Source organism: Sebastes umbrosus, chromosome 20 (assembly GCF_015220745.1).
Source record: "Sebastes umbrosus isolate fSebUmb1 chromosome 20, fSebUmb1.pri, whole genome shotgun sequence".
NCBI classification, from domain to species: domain Eukaryota; kingdom Metazoa; phylum Chordata; class Actinopteri; order Perciformes; family Sebastidae; genus Sebastes; species Sebastes umbrosus.
Window position 1 is genome coordinate 22466663 of NC_051288.1, and position 17495 is coordinate 22484157.

The following is a 17495-nucleotide window of genomic DNA, read 5'->3' on the forward strand; positions in this document are numbered from 1 at the left end:
ACTACATCACTCTCTTTCTCACACACACACACACACACACACTAATACACACAGATGGAGCATGAAGAAGCTTTCACTTCATGATGCAGCAGCTATAAAAAGCAAATGATGCAGAGCTTTTTTAAGCACAAACACGTAGATGATAAACCTCATACAGTGAACCCACAAGCACACGTACACATCATGCACACACACAAACATTTATATATATATATATATATATATATATATGTATATATATATATAGAGGTGTAAATCATGCAAATGCGAGCCAGCAGCCTGGTGTGCAGAAGAACCTCATCTGAACAACACAGGATGCCTGTACGTGCTCATTTCCTGTCGTGAATGTAAGGGATGTTCCGATCGATTGGATAAGTCGATATTTGTTGCTAATTGCTTGATTACCGGTCATTAAATTCAGCAGTAAGGAAACACTGATTGTAAGATAGGGGAAGAATATAGATACAGACTTTTTCACTGTCTGATCTGTCAGCTGTGTAACAATTCAGGGATGGATCCTCTGAAGCGATGCAGAGTTGGTATCAGTTTGGTCTCTTTTATTATTATATTTACTAGGGCTGTCAAAGTTAACTTGATAATAACGCAAAAAATTGTTTTAACGTCACAAATTTCTTTTACGCATTAAGGCAATCGATCTTCTGGTGGTTGTTCCGTGCTCAGTTTCAAAGCTAGAGGTTAAATAACGCTCCAAACTTGCACTAAATTTTGGCGAGGAAAAACTGTCATGGTCATTTTCAAAGGGGTCCCTTGACCTCTGACCTCCAGATATGTGAATGTAAATGGGTTCTATGGGTACCCACGAGTCTCCCCTTTACAGAAATGCCCACTTTATGATAATCACATGCAGTTTGGGGCAAGTCATAGTCAAGTCAGCACACTGACACACTGACAGCTGGTGTTGCCTGTTGGGCTGCAGTTTGCTATGTTATGATTTTAGCATATTGTTTTATGCTAAATGCAGTACCTGTGAGGGTTCTTTCTTATAATTTGAAGATAATTGAGGTAACGCAAAACTTCAAAGTCCTTTTCTAGACTAAAAAAAGAGTAGATTTTATATGATCACAATGTTAGAATCAGATTCGAGGAGCCAGCTCTTGCCACATCCGGTCCAGTTTTGTGACCACAGAAGAAGACTACAGCGGTACAATTAAGTCTTAAGAGCTCAGCCCTCACTGCGAAGTAGACCGAGGTTCTGGTGCACACACACTGTATGAGAAGCCATTCACTCCAGTTCTGCATGTTGTGGTGGTTTCAGCCAACATCACGTGCGTTTTGAAAGGGACTGCCCCATCTAGAGGACAATATCTGACACTGATATCTGATCAGGATCCCTTTTATTTTGAAAGGGTTGTCATTACTCAGCCATGATACAAAAAGATTTACGGGACAGCAACAATATATTACATCGACCACTCAGTCCTTAATGGAGAGTTTGTATGAAAAGGTGTATTTCTTTTTCACATGGCCTGAGAGCAACAAAATGCAAAAGGGAGGGTGAGAGGTCAGGGGTGAAAGGTGAGGGATGGTCACCATAGTTACCTTTCCCATTAGACGGTGAGGAGCAGTCCTCTTCAGTGACATCGTTTCCCTGGTGAAAACATAAAAAAGCGTTGTAAGACTTTATAAGTTAGATAAATACATAAAATGACTCAATCGATTAAAATATTTTATCGTGATTAATTAAATATCACGATTGTCCATGACTAATCGCAAATTAATCGCATCTTTGTTATCTGTTCAGAATATACCTTAAACGGAGATTTGTCAAGTATTTAATACTCTTATCAACATTGGAGTGGGCAAATATGCTGCTTTATGTAAATGTATGTATATATTTATTATTTTAAATCAATTAACAACACAAAACAATGACAGATATTGTCCAGAAATCCTCAGAGGTACTGCATTTAGCATAACAAATATGCTCAAATCATAACATGGCAAACTGCAGCCCAACAGGCAACAACAGCTGTCAGTGTGTCAGTGTGCTGACTTGACTATGACTTGCCCCAAACTGCATGTGATTATCATAAAGGGGGCATGTCTGTAAAGGGGAGACTCGTGGGTACCCATAGAACCCATTTTCATTCACATATCCTGAGGTCAGAGGTCAAGGGACCCCTTTGAAAATGGCCGTGACAGTTTTTCCTCGCCAAAATTTAGCGCAAGTTTGGAGCATTATTTAACCTCCTTCACGACAAGCTAGTGTGACCTGGTTGGCACCAATGGATTCCTGAGGTTTTATAGTTTAATATGATACCAGTATCTTCTCTCTAGCTTTAAAATGAGCCGGGTACAACCTAAAAATCGCAAGTTGCGTTAATGCATTAAAGAAATTAGTGGCGTTAAAACGAATTTGCGTTAACGTGTTATTATTGCGTCAACTTTGACAGCCCTAAAAATGACCTCACCTCCGAGTCCTGCTCCTCTACAGCCACTGAGTAGTTCTGTTCCTTTGGCTCCTGGGAAAACTCCTGAATGAAAGAAAAGAGGAGATACAAAAGAGAGACAACGTGTTTATAATACATTTCTGAATCGTGCAGCCAACTTCTCCTCCCTCCCTCCCTCCATCCCTCCCTCCATCCCTCCCTGGATTCCTCACCCCGTCCTGCTGCGACGGTCCTCGGCTCTCCATGGGGGCGTCCTGGTTCTCCTCGCCCTCAGCGTCTCCCCCCTCGTCCCCCCCGGGCTCGCCTTCGGCCCCGGCCAGGTAGGACCCTGACATGGAGGACATGGTGTCAGTGCTGATGTGGGAGTGCTGCGAGTGGGACGAGGCCATGGACATCACTGACTGGACCAGGCTGCAGCTTACTGGGTCTGACAGACAGACGGAGACACACATCACGGTCGGGCTCCAGGTGCGAGGACTTTTTCTTTTCCTCTGGTCGCCGGATGAGATTTCCATTTATAAAAGAAAGTGATCCCTACTCTCATAGAATTACAAACAACAGAAAACTTATACAACAGGTTATTGTCCTTTCTGAATACTGTTTTATTGTTATTTCTAATGTTTTGTTGTCATATTAAAAGGAATAGTTTTTGGAAATATGCTTATTCACTTTCTTTCAAGGTTAGAGCAGCCACACAGCGCAGCTTGGCTGCGTGTCAGCTGCGTCTCTTCTAGAGATTCGAGGTCTCGCCTATTTTTACTGCGAGCTGCACGCGGTTCACAGCAACAACAGACAGTGAACGTGATCTTTTGACAGTATATTGACATCATACCAGCAACATTACTACAGTTTCAATGTCTGTATCTGTAGAATATGTCACAGACATGAAAAAAGCAAGGATTTATTTTTAAATCAACCCTCAAGCGGGGGGCAGAGTTGTTTCATTTGATAACACAAGGCTTTTATTCTGAAATATTTGCAGGACAGTGTTGTAGAACATGCAGTGACTTGCACTGCTCCATGAATGAATAAAGTACCGGGTCATAATTATGGATTATTACTTTTATTTACAAATTACCACACGGTTCTTAACCTTCTGTCTTAAATAAATATATATGACATTTATAATTAAATTAAATGGACATTAGGAAAGGCAAATTCTATGTAGAAAGAAAGGGCTGGCAGCAGCAGAAACGCTGCCAGTGTGGACACCACACGCGAGGTAGCCGTCACGCACTGCTCATGCGGGCAGTGTGTCCCGTTAGATGAAAAGATCGAAAACACTCCCGTGTCTGTGCATTAAGTACGGAGCTACAGGGAGGGAGATGCAAATCCCTGTCGTGCTGGGCTGACTTACCGTGTCAGACCAAGTCGAACCAAGCCAGCACACGTGTGTAGAAAAACCCTATCTGAAGGTTAAGACTTGGTTTTAAGGTTAAGGTCAGAATTAGGTTTACGGTAAGTGAAGAAAGACAAAGGTGTGTGTGTGTGTGTGTGTGTGTGTACCTTCGGGGGAGGTGATGGTGGAGGAGAGCGGGGTTCCCGTGCAGGACGACTGGTCGATGGCTCCAGATGAGGAGAGAGTCAGGTTCTCGCTGTCTGGAGTCACTCCGCTCTGTAAAATAACAGGAACACCGGTAAGACAGGAGCTCACAACGAAACATGTTCCCCAAACACACACAAACATGTACACATCCACGGCCTTTTGGAGGTTTGAATATATTTGACAGTAAGATAAACAATAATAGATTTTCTCTTTGTCTCGGTCACACACACACCTCCTGCTGGTCCACGGCGAGTTTGTGGCGACAGACCTCCGATTCACTGCAAGACTTCTCATCCTCCTCCTCAGGAAGCACAGAGGAATTCTGGGAAAGTGACCTAAAATAAACAACATAACGGACGAGCTTCAGACAGAAATAACAGGAGTGGGTTTGATGTACCTGCACTAGTCAGTAGGATGTGGCTATAATGAGGGGTATTGTTTCTATTTAAAAAAATGAATCAAATCTATTCAAAAACAGATATAAAAAAATCAATAATACATGAAACTCAGGTCAGAATCGGCTTGTAAAAATATTAATTTTAGTGCAAACATTGGCATAGATTTGTCTCTACCGTCCACACCCAAAGTTTTTTTTTTTTTTTTTCTTATCATTTTGAGGAACTATAGCAAATAATCAGCAGCTGTTTTGCATTTTCTCCCCGTTTTCTCTCTCTTTCTTTTATGTAAAGCATACTCAACAAGGAGATGTAATAAACTACATTGAACGGTGCCGTCTTGCAGCAGAAAACCCATCATATTTTGGATGAGTGAGGACATAAAATCAATGTCAAAGTCAAGTTTAAACCAATCTGCACCTTTTAAAAAAATCTGCGTACCTTTTGCTAAAATTAAATAAACAAAAGAAACACTCTTCATATTGACATATTTGACTGTAGATGTAGTAGACAGAGTGAGAGACGACAGTAAATACTCACTTTGAACCACTCTTCTTGAGTTTGAGTCCCTGACTGGAGTTGGAGTGGTCTAGAGGGGAGAGGGAGCGGGCCGGCGCCGGGTGAGGCTCGCTGCTGTACGGGGGCAGCACCCCGGAGACGTTGCTGGGACCGGAGTTGAGAGGAGGAGGATTCACCGATGAGGTGCTGAGGGGGCCGTTCAACGCCTCCAGGAGAGACACCACCTCGTAGCCTGGAGGGATGTGCTCCGACGCCTTCGAACCGGGAGAGGACACTGGTGAGTTTACTGGGACGAGGAATGATCATTATTTTATATTTACTCTAGGGTTTTTTTGAGTCATCTCGGCCTCACCGAGTGTTCCTCCGAGTCAGACGTCTGTGAAGTGATGACGGGGTTAAAGCTGGTCGGTGACAGAGGACTGAGTTTCTTCCTCATGGCTCGGATCTGCAGCAGAGCTCTGAATGCTTAAGGAAAAAAGATGACGATAAAATTGATTTAATAGGGCTGTCAAAGTTAACGTGAAATATCAGCTGAGATCGGCTCCAGCCACCCGCGACCCTGAACAGGACAAGCAGTTACAGATAATGGATGGATGGATGGATGTTTTTCAGCAGTGGAAACCACTTTTCCACCACTGCAAAACTCTTATTTTGGAAAGAAACTCTTCATCGTTGGTGGGAACTCACGCAGTCTGCAGATGGGGCAGCAGTTGGCCTGGTAGCGCAGCGTGTCTGCGCAGGCGTTGCAGAGACACAGGTGTCTGCAAGGCAAGATGAGTGTGTCTCGCACATCCGACAAACAGACCACACACTCAGCGCTGTTATCACTGATCTCATCGTCCGCTACCTGGAGATAAAAATAGGAAGAGATATTTTAAGTCATCCAGTCGAGCTACACAGATTTATTTTACTGCCATGTCACTTCTGACGCTCTCAAAGAGGATCAGACCTTTGGTGCCGTCAGATGTTTACCTTTGATTCTTGGCTGTTGTATTTGTTCTCGATCCCGTAGATCTCCTGCAGGAGATAACTCACTCCATCCACCTGGGAATAAGGAACACAGTGAAGAATAAAGGCTGCAGGTCTCGTGGGTTCAGGCGTAATGTTCAAGCTTTGTTGTATCTTTGTCTTTCAAAAACATAAAAGAATTGTTACACAAAAGCAGGAAGGAAGAGAGAGAGAAGAATAAACAGCTGTATTTACCACTTGTTTCTGCTTCAGAGGCTTCACACAGTAGCTCCCGTCCATGTGCTGCCAAAGAAAGCAACAGCTGTTTATTACTTTGTCTAATTCATTCAAAAATTAGTCCGGAAAGCCCTTCATTTTTATTCTTTTGCATTGTTTAAAATTGACCGACACTCGAGTGAACTGTTTGAGGTTAGAGAGCAGTTTTGCCTCGGCTGCTGCATCCTTAAAGAAATGACGGATTGCTAATGAACACCCAGATATAGAGATATTTTACTACACCAACATTTTTTGATTATTAATCTAGTATCAGGTTATCCTAGAACAGAGAATAGAGTCCATAAATCTTGTATCTTGTGGATAAGTACCTCATACAACCCCACATCAAAACACCTGAACCATCCCTTTAAATATTATCTTTCTGTGGTCCAAAGGGCTAAAAAGAGAGGTCAATTTCAGAGGTATTTCAAACAAATGTGGAATGGTTCTTCCTGTGTTGCTGTTACAGTCCCAATACTATTAATTGTTTCTCCTGTAAATAAATATTTCCTGAAATGTGTCATAATTGTTCTGATGATTACAAATACAAAATGTAATGTTTCAAACTCAGCAGAGCAGTCAGTAATCAAGGCCCTGATTACAAGATTATTTCATCACCACACAGCAGTTCTTGTCTTTATCAGCTATACAAATCCCAAAGATATTAAATTTACAGTCATAAAAAAAACTGAGAAAAGCAGAAAATACCCACATTTTAGAACCTAAAGTGAAATGATTAACCAATTATCCAAATAGCTACTGAAAAATGCCCTGCTGATAAATCGTTTTTGGCTCTATCTGAGAGTCTGTAGAACAGCAAATTCCTGCAAGCATGTCGCGCCTGCCACAACTTCTCTGATAATGAGCGTCTATCTTACCTTTTCAAACGTAGCCAGCAGTATGTGAGAGTGGCCCAAATGTTCTGCAAAGATAAAACACAAGCGGACACGTCTCTGCTTAAAGTCCTGCAGCTCTACTTTCACATCAGTCCATCAGTGTGATCAGTAACTCACCTTCCCCCTCGTCTACAACAGCCTGCACCACCATGGGGAACACCTCTTTGTCCATGTCAAACAGCAGCTGAGGAGAGAAAGTAGATTTCCATCTGTCCTTGTGTATAATTTGGTTTCACGGCACAGAGCTCAGCCTCATATATTCATGTGTGTTTCAGCATTCAGCCGACAGACAGGAGCTGCTTACCTCCTCGTCAGCCCACTCGCTGAGGTTGACGGTGTGTGACGGCAGACAGAACTGCTGACCCACTCCTCTCTTGAAGTGCACCGTCTCAGACTGCAGAGAGCTGTCCTGGGGCAGGTAGCTGCAGGAAACACAAAGAGACACTCAGTCAGTGCACAAAACCAGGTAAACGATAAACCAGGAAGTTAATCACTTATATCTGCTGCAGTCTGACATGTGGATGATTCATTTGTTGATTACGAATTAATTTTAATCTATTTAAACTAGGGCTGTCAATCAATTAAAATATTTAATCAGGATTACATGCATGATTGTCCATAGTTAATTGTGATTAATCACAAATTAATTGCACATTTTTTATCTGTTCAAAATGTACCTTAAAGAGAGATTTCTCTTACTAATCTTATCACCATGGGAGTGTGCAAATATGCTTGCTTTATGCAAATGTATGTATATATCTATTATTGGAAATCAATTAACAACTCAAAATAATGACTAATATTGTCCAGAAACCCTCACAGGTACTGCATTTAACATAAAAAATATGCTCAAATCATAACCTGGCAAACTGCAGCCCAACAGGCAACAACAGCTGTCAGTGTGTCAGTGTGCTGACTTGACTATGACTTGCCCCAAACTGCATGTGATTATCATAAAGTGGGCATGTCTGTAAAGGGGAGACTCGTGGGTACCCATATAACCCATTTTCATTCATATATCTTGAGGTCAGAGGTCAAGAGACCCCTTTGAAAACAGCCATGCCAGTGTTTCCTCGCCAAGAGTTGATGATAGAAGTAGCTAAGGAGTGAGCCATCTCGCTTCCTTCTCATCTCTGTTTAGAGTTGCACATGTGTAGTACTGATCGGGCACTTGTGAGGAAATGGCGTCCGATCAAGATAAAGTTTACGAGCTGAAGTGCAAGCGAGCATTTTAATTATCCTGGAAACAAGAGTTTATTTGGTGGCGTTAAAGGATGTGGGCGAAACTGCAAGTTTGAGAGGAACGCTGATAAAACATGACAATTAACTTCAGTCTTTGTTGTTATTTGATAACCACTAATAAATAAAACAATTTGTATAGGGGCAAGTAAACACTGACTTTGGGCAAGTAGATTTCTGACCCACTTGCCCGACCAGGCAAGTGAAAAAAAATATAACATTGAGCCTTGAATTATGTAGTGGTACTCCCCAACACCTGTAAACAGACTTTGATATGGTCGGTATCATTCAGTCGATCCGTGCATCCCTAATTGTCTCTTGAGGAAACGACGATATTGACCAAAGTGATTGGTTCTTAGATTTTAGCTAATATTTTTACATGCATCCAGTGTTATATTTGTTCACCAGGAGACATGTTTCTACTTACAGTGGCACTCCGTTGTGGAACTCCTCTATGGCCTGGTAGTAGATGGTTATGGCCACCTGTGTGTCGGCGTCGAAGGTGAACTCCACGTTGTAGCTGGCCCTGTTCTTCCCCGCCTCCTCGTCACCCGGCAGCTTCAGGTCCTCGCTGCACCTACGGGCAGGGAAAGTCAAGTCAAGTCAAGTCAGTTTTATTTGTGTAGCCCAATATCACCATTTTGCCAGGATACGACACCCTCTGTCCTTTACAGTACGATCCGATAGATAAGGAAAAACTCCCCCCCAAAAAAACTTTTAGCAGGGGTAAAAAATGGAAGAAGACGAGATAATTAAATTTTTTTTAAGCAGAGAACAGAAATCTGAGCAGGATCCATTTACTAGTGTTTGAGTCACGGGGAGTATGCATTTATTAAACAGGCGTGAAATCCAATTAGAGAGTGCTTTAAGCATCAATAATCATACAGAAATTATCTGCAACAGGTGGATTCATTTATTGTTTGAAGTCATGTAATGAACATATCTAAAGTCAATAATTAACATGCACATTTCTTGAATCACTTTTCATATTTTTTACATTTGTTATAGCATTATTTTTTGGGGTATGTGAGTGTTTGTGAATGCCATTTTCAGGGATATGGGACATTTTATGCTTTTATGTTTGCCTTTAACTTTGTAATTGGATGTTTTATTGTTATACAATTGTGTTTTATTTCAGGAGTATGCCTAAAGAAAGTAAAAGTATGATATGATGCTATCCTTTAAATGAGCTGTTGTGGCTTGTTGCCTAAAAATAGCTCAGTGGACATAAAATTTGTCAACAGTGGTGTAATGAGGGGTTGCGTAGGTGGATAGAGGCGCGTACCGTACGAGCCGCAGCGTGTCCTTACGGATGTTTATAAGGCTTCGTAGCGTCTTGACTGGTTCCTGAGGTGGAGGGGCTGCGTACGGGAACTGAAAACAAAAAGAAAACAAATTATAAATGTAAAATACATGTTATGAGACTCAAAAGTTGGCAGCATTCATCTTCCCTCAAACCACATCGACATTCCTCTCTTTGCCACAGGGAGTTCAGGGTTATACAGTGACCACGGCTGCTCCCGGTTTAACCTTAACACAAGTGTTTTCGGTTGGTCAGCACCAGCGAGATCCGTGCTGACAAGTGCTGAGCCAGGGCAAAAAATCTGCCCAGACTGTGTCTTTCAGGGACGAGGCTGACACTTCAGACAGTGTTTAGGCACATTTCTGCACACGCAAGGACCACAGGAGTGTAAAACAGCCCAGGGTCAAACAGAGCCTGTCTTTATTTCAAACACCAAATGAAGTGAAGCTTACCGCCTCAGGAGAATTTTGATAGCATCGGGTCACAGATAAGGATGTGAAATACCTTCTTTTCCCACTATTTTCTCTTGTGACCAACCCAATCTTTAGCAATAAAATAACATTAAAAACTCTGGAGTAAAATCGACACATAACCTTCAAATGTGACCCAATGAGAGGTTCACGTCTCAGCACTCTTTTGTTTGAAGCCTGAAGTTGCTGACTGAGCGTAAGAGGAGAGCGGAGGTGGTTTGAGGATCACTGGAGGAGAAACATGCAGGATGTGGTCAGATACCTCCACACTACAAGCCCTCATCTGTCCGTGTGTGTGTGTATAGGTGTGTTTGTGTGGCTGTGAATGGCACCATATTCAGTACTATTACACATCTGTGCTCAGCGGGTGTCACGCCTATAAACTACACAAACAAACACACACGGCGTAACAGATGCTGAAAAGAAGCATTCATTAGGAAACTCACAGGAAACACTGTGGGTCTTATAACGTATTAAAATCATGAAACATCACAGCAACAGTCTGTGTTTCCTCAGACATACTCAGACTAAAAGAAAAAGCTTAGACTGTTTTCAACACACAGGTGAATATTTTTATTTTATTTATTTAAGGTAACTTGTAAAAAGCTTGCGTGAGACTCGTGCTCAATGACCTATCCTTACTATTCGAGGTCAATGCCTAACCTTCTAGCCACGACCGTGTGGGGCTGTATTATGAGCTAAATACTCACGACAGCATGCTAACAAGCTCACAATGACATCGCTAGCATGCTGATGCTAAGCAGGTATAAGGTTCACCATGTTCACCATGACTTTTTGGGATTTTTATTTCACTTAGCAGATTTTCTTTACACAGAAGTTGCAGTACTGTTTCACCAAATTCACACCAGGCAGCGGCGAAGTGCAGCTCGCCACCGGCCGGTTGACATGTTCACGTGTTTCAGGTGGGGAGGGATTCTTTGTAACATAGGTCAACATGTCACATGAGTCACAGGATCTGTTTATTGACTGGCTGTGGGTCCTCTCTGGCCACAATTCGCCGCTAAAAGTTAAACATTTCCCAACTATTAGTTTGGCTGCACTTCGCCTCAGACTCAAACGACTGCAGCTCGCTGAGCTCAGTGGTGTGTATTCAGTGTGAACCTCTCCTTCTGAGCAAAAAGTAGTTAAATTAACCATAAGAGTAATAGCCACTTTGCTTTCATGTTTCTGTGGCAGAAAAGGAAGTGATGCACCTCATGCCTGAGGACATTTCTGTCTTCCCGTTGGCTCACAGACCTCGGGTTCCCAGAGTTGGAGCCTTCTCTAATTAAACACAAAGTACAGTGGAGCTGAAATTTGATTTTTGATGGCTCTAAATGAAAATTCACCAAAGTTATTACCATGAATGTCTGTACCAAATTCCATAGCAAAATATGGTGAGACATTTCACCAAAACCCCAAAATGTCAACCTTATCATGGTCAGCAGGGTTCATCCTCTCTCAGGACCAGTAATGTCTGTACAAAATTACATGATAATCCATCCCATAGCTGTTAAGATATTTCAATCCGGACCGAAGTGATAGACCGAGCTAGCACGGCTAAAAATCCATTTTGTAAATCTATGTGCTTCATGCAGGCGTTACTGAAAACCCCCTAAATATAGCCCCGTCCATTATCATATTTGTAGAGCGGTGCAGGAGACCGAGAACACAACAACTGCGGTCGGTTTTATGATTCCATGGCACCATCTGCTTAGAAACCACCAAACGTTATATAATGCTGGTAAAGCTTCAGACACACACAAAAATCACCAGCTGCATCCTGTGCCCACAGGAGGATTATAAACACCCACATAATCGGGAGAAAAACTGCACTCCTAATTTTAGCGCCAGAGTCTAGACTGAAACAGCAGAGCAAACTGAGATTAGCACACACAGTGATGGGAGCAGAGTCTCTCCGTATCAGCTTCACTTTAACTCCCTCCAAGCTTCCCAGTCTGTGACGAATTCTCCCTTTCCTCTCCGGACCTGAGCTCTTTTTGATCCGCAGCTCTCATTAGTTTGACCTTCAGGTTCATGATTAGGTTGAACGAACCCTCCGGAGGAACGGTCGCTTATCGGCAGCCTTTCTGTACGAGGGAGCCTGCAGACTCGTCGTTTCACTTTTAATTAGTTTGACAGGATGAGACGTTGAAATAAATTTCAATCAGTGACACTCTGAAAGCCTGTTAATTGCCACTGCAGGAGTCACAGCTGCTGAAATGTGTCAGCTCCCGCTTAATGACGAAGAGACGCCTTTTAGTCGATTAATCAATTAGTCGATTGACACAAAATTATTTTGACAAGTCATCTGTGAAGCCAAAATTGTGCTGTTTTCTCTTCTCAAATATGAGGATTTGCTTCTTTTTTTTCCTGTTTTATATCAGTGTTAATTGAATATCTTTGGTTTTGGACTAAAACAAGCAACTTTGAAGACGTCACACTGGGTTCTTTGATATTTTTCACTATTTTCTGACATGAACAATTATCAAAACAACAAAACACAAAACGTTAGATCTATTCATCCCTCTCCTAGATGCCCGTCTCATGAAATAGAAGTGTTCTTCTGGTCTCACAAACAATTATCAAAAAATAGCTGTTTGTTGCAAGCCCAGATCCGTTCTTTATTGTTTCCATAGACTGTATATAAGAGGTGGACGTAGTCACCGTGACGCCACCTATTGGTTTGTGGACTGCCGTTTTGAAGCCTCGAGTTTGGCATTTTGGCCGTCGCCAAACAGTGACACGAGAGGGTGGAGCTAAGTACAACCGAACGCTGAATAAGGCATTTTTAGGCGACCAACTAAAAACATACAGTGAAAGGGTTAAAGTTGTAAGACGAAAACACGGACAACTCCCAGACTGGACAACGCTGTGATAGCTATTTGTCTATCACAAGGTAGCCACTCCCTAAAGCATCCCCTGCTTTATGGTCTATTTGACTCTAAACGGGACCATAATTTATTAAATGAACATCATGCTGTATTGAAGAAGACTTGAAACTAGCGATTGAGACCATAAACTCATGTTTACAATGTTTACTGAGGTAATAAATCAAGTGAGAAGTAGGCTCATTTTCTCATAGACTTCTATAGAATCAGACTTCTTTTTGCAACCAGAGGAGTCGCCCCCTGCTGGCTGTTAGAGAGAATGAAAGTTTAAGGTACTTCAACATTGGCTTCACTTCTCAGACCCCCGAGTTGCCCACTGACTGTTTCCGTCTTTGTACACATACTTTTATAATCTTTATACATTTTGGTTTAATTTTGAGACTGAAAGTTGATTTTTGAGCTTGGAAACAAAAACTTTTAATCTCAACCTTTAGGCCAACATGTATGTGAACTGTTCCTTACAATGCTCAGAAAAATTGGAAAACTCCTTGACAACTCCGTCCACAGAGGATCTGGGAACTGGGTCAAACTTTTAACAAAGGTTTTAGTGTGTGAGATCACCTACCGCCACAGGTCTGGTCCCCAGGAAGTTTAGGTCTGTGTTTTCCCCGAACAGGTAACCCTCCGGATGAGTGGAGTCAAACTTCTCTCCCCCCATGATGAAGTGGCTGGCGAAGTAACTCCCTGCACACACAGAGAGAGAGACTCGCTTTAAAAAACAGTTTACTCAAAATACCTCACATCACCTTAAAAACATATTAATGACAAAGACCTTGGTGATGAGTATAACATGGACGCGTTATTGTAGTTGTGGATAATTCTGTACTTTCAATTCTCTTGCATGCAGTTGACAAATTCTCATTTATAGATTCTTTAAATCAAGTTATTGAAAAATTGAAAACTCAAAATGTATTCTGCATTGCAAGTAACATTGTTTTTCACTAATATCATCAGCTTTAAAGACTTATTTCGTTGAACACATAAAATTTTTGCCTCAAATATAGTTGTCAACTAATCGATTAACCATTGCAGCTCTAGTGACAGTATCTTAAAACGAGACAAAATAAGGCAGATCTCTGCACTTTTGTGTCAAGAATAGGACACTTGATTCTAGTAAATATTTAAACAAGTTGTTGTTTTTTTTAGCTATTAAAATAGTGAAGCAAAAACGAATGGCACAGTTTTATTATCGGGCTCATTTTCTTATGGGAAAGTTGAATAAATGGAAGCTGTTGTACAATCTTACCTCTTTTTTACTTGTTATAAGAACATAAGATGTATGGGCCCAATTACAGACAAAAATGCTGTTTAAAACTGAGCTTTTTTGCTGCCAGTTGCAAATTCTACCCACCTGACACTTCACTGGCATGAAACATTAATATTTCCCTTAAATATTTGAACCATTTGGCTGGCACCGTTATCCACAGACACCTCCAAATAATCTCAAACTCATCCTCAAATCATCAAGTACAAGAGGCACGTAAGACTACAAATAACAGGAAGAGTTGTTTTTCTTTTCTCATTTCAAGAAGCCCTGAAAAGGATCTGTGAGGGCTGAAGTTGGCTTGTTATCGGGTGTACTGCGGCTTGTCCACCTGTTTACCGAGATTTTGGGTCGATGACAAGAAAACTAAATATGACGTTCTGCCCTTTTAATCACAGGGTGAGCTAATATCATAAGACTGTAATGGTGGTTCGGAGTCTTTAAATACATGCTGGTTGTGTTTCTGCTGGGAGGACATCTAGTCTGGCATCTTTCACACTTATTAACGCTGCAGAGGAGGTTTGGATGCTCTGACATTAAAGCCATTCACACTGTAGGGAAAAAAAAAATCCATAACATGACAAATCATGGACTAAAAAAAGCCACGATGACGACACTCTCGCTCTCTCTCTCTCTCTCTCTCGCTGTCTCCATCACCTTATTATTATTTACAGCAGGTGGTGGAGGCGAGCTGTGTCGAGGCTTTGTCACCAGATCCCAGAAACAGGAACTGGGCCTGACAGATCGGTTTCACCAGCAGCCATCGCCATCGCCATCGCCACCACCTTCCTCCCACCACCACCACCACCACCACCACCATCACCACCAGCACTGTTATATCACAAATTCATACAGCCTGTGACTAATTCAGCTAAATTATGGTGAAAGGGATGCTAATCGCAGCCACAAATCAACAGTTTTTCTTCCCTTCCATCCTTTCTTCAGCACATAATATCACAATAGATCTAAGATATCATTATGATATCATAAAATAGGCTAACACATCACTTCTGACTCTAATAAAACTCTACTTCTAGTCTTGCCGATTCTGTTCCAGGTCTCATTTTACGAGAGATTTTCATTTACTTTATGTCTTTGCTTACGAGAGAATTGAAAAGCAATAACATTATTTCTTCCCAATACGATTTTTGTGCGACGGCGAATATTGGATTACAAACCCTGGTGTGGAGCTGAATGCAGTGATGCAATCAGAAAATGTCACATAGAGGAACAATAACAAGAGATTTGAAACATAGAGGTCATGCTTGAGGTCCAAACAGTGAATTGGGTTTGGGAGAGTGAGGTTTGGTACGGTGCCAATACCTCAAATTTAGGATCAACATGAACCTTTAAAGCATTTTTAAAAAATAAGGAAAACCTCTCTAATGCATTGGCGTTTATGTTGTCTTAAAGCAAACGGTGGTACAAGAACTTTACCTTAATAATACACTATATAAATTACGATTTTAGTCACTGATCAAAGAATCAGTACACAGGATGAGAACTGGCTGGGTACTGGATGGGTTTTGATTAAAGCTGAAACAATTAGTCAATTATGATTGACAGTAAATTAAGTAATTTCCAGCTTCCTTTCTTGTTCCAAATGCTGGTTTTCTTTATCTTCTATGATAATAAACTAAATATATTTCTGTTTTGGACTGTTGGTCAAACCAAACCAAAATCATTTGATTAATTTATAAAGCAAAAATTCCAAACATTCTCTAATTCCAGCTTCTAAACTGTGACGATTTACTGCTTTTCTCTGTTTTATATCTTTAAAAATGTTTATATATTTGGCTTTTGGACTCTTTTATAGCACTTTGAAGACGTCAACCTCAGCTCTGGGAAATTGTGAATAACATTTTTCACTATTTTGTACTATATATAAAAAATAAAGGATAATGAAAAAACACTGGTTGTAGTCTTATTTTCCGCTAAAAAAAACCTCATTTACACTGAACACACTAATGACTTGCATTGATGGAACGTCTCTACTGCTAATGATGATGTTGGTCTTTTCATTTTCATCCCCTCTGGGATCCATCATTACTTATTTATTTTACAGACAGACTGAGGCCGTCATGCTGCCATCAAGTCCAGCTGCCTGCTAATAGATGCACCAAAGATAAGAGCCAATCCCAGTTATGTGTCTGACACTGCAAATAGATGAAAATATAACTTGTATAAGGGGTATTCACAAAGCACACGTTAATACCTATATATGTCCCTGTGTTACTGACAGTGTCCCTCCATGGAAAATGAAATGCTGCAGTGACAGAAATACATTAGAATATATGATAAAATGTGATAAATAAACATGAAGTTACTATTTGAATCTGTTAAGGGGGAAATTAAGTCGAAAGGCAGAAATATCAGGCATTGGTCCTCCCCTCTTTCCACAGGTAGCTACTCCAGGATAATCGATTAGTTATTTGGTCTATAAAATGTCAGAAAATGTTTCCTAAGGCCCAAGATGACATCCTCAAATATCTGGTTTTATCCATAACTCAAAGATATTTAGTTTACTATCATAGAGGAGTAAAGAAACCAGAAAATATTCACATTCAAGAAGCTGAAATCAGAAACATTTTGACTGTTTTTTCTTATAAAAATTACTCAAACTGATTAAAATTTGAAATTATTAAATACAAATTGTTGCCAATTAATTTAAAAGCTGACAAATAATCGATTAATCGTTGTAGCTTTAGTGACGGTATCTTAAAATGAGACAAAATAAGGCAGATCTCTGCACTATTGTGTCATTGATTCTTATAAATGTGTCTCTCCATGGGAAATTAAATGCTGCAGTGACAGAAATACATTAGAATACATGATAAAATGTGATAAATAAACATGAAGGTACAATTTAAATCTGTTAAGGTGAAATTTAAGTTGAAAGGAAGCTCAGAAAAATCCGGCATTGGTCCTGCTCTCTCTCCACAGGTAGCTACTCCAGGTTAAAGGCTGAATGCCCTGCAGGCCTGCAGCTATACCAGGTACAAATGGTGAATGTTTTGTCTACTTTTCATTAAATAATAATCTGCATTTAAAAAAAAGCACGTCATAGAGGAGTAAAGAAACCAGAAAATATTCACATTTAAGAAGCTGAAATCTGAGAATTTTGACTGTTTTTTCTTGTAAAAATTACTCAAACTGATCAACTAATCGATTAATCGTTGTAGCTTTAGTGACTAGTATCTTAAAATGACACAAAATAAGGCAGATCTCTGCACTATCTTGTCATTGATTCTAGTATATACTGTATGTCCCTGTGTTGCTGTCAATGTCTCTCCATGGGAAATTAAATGCTGCAGTGACAGAAATACATTAGAATATA

General features: G+C 40.8%; 1 protein-coding gene across 6 annotated transcripts in view; it reads right to left on the reverse strand.

Annotated features, from left to right (window-relative positions):
• The window catches only part of rnf157 (ring finger protein 157), a 28058-nt gene that overhangs the window by 7223 nt on the left and 3340 nt on the right, over window positions 1-17495 (reverse strand). For 5 of the 6 annotated variants that reach the window (XM_037755709.1, XM_037755707.1, XM_037755711.1 and 2 more), the window contains exons 3-18: window positions 13460-13578; window positions 9516-9604; window positions 8658-8807; window positions 7296-7413; window positions 7109-7175; window positions 6974-7017; window positions 6075-6122; window positions 5844-5915; window positions 5559-5718; window positions 5224-5336; window positions 4893-5125; window positions 4190-4292; window positions 3918-4026; window positions 2624-2838; window positions 2433-2495; window positions 1561-1609 (exon numbers count right to left, since the gene is read on the reverse strand). In XM_037755709.1, the coding sequence (XP_037611637.1) occupies window positions 1561-1609; window positions 2433-2495; window positions 2624-2838; window positions 3918-4026; window positions 4190-4292; window positions 4893-5125; window positions 5224-5336; window positions 5559-5718; window positions 5844-5915; window positions 6075-6122; window positions 6974-7017; window positions 7109-7175; window positions 7296-7413; window positions 8658-8807; window positions 9516-9604; window positions 13460-13578 (1752 nt within the window). The remainder of the gene's footprint in view (window positions 1-1560; window positions 1610-2432; window positions 2496-2623; window positions 2839-3917; window positions 4027-4189; window positions 4293-4892; window positions 5126-5223; window positions 5337-5558; window positions 5719-5843; window positions 5916-6074; window positions 6123-6973; window positions 7018-7108; window positions 7176-7295; window positions 7414-8657; window positions 8808-9515; window positions 9605-13459; window positions 13579-17495) is intronic. The other variant, XM_037755708.1, reaches the window with a different exon arrangement.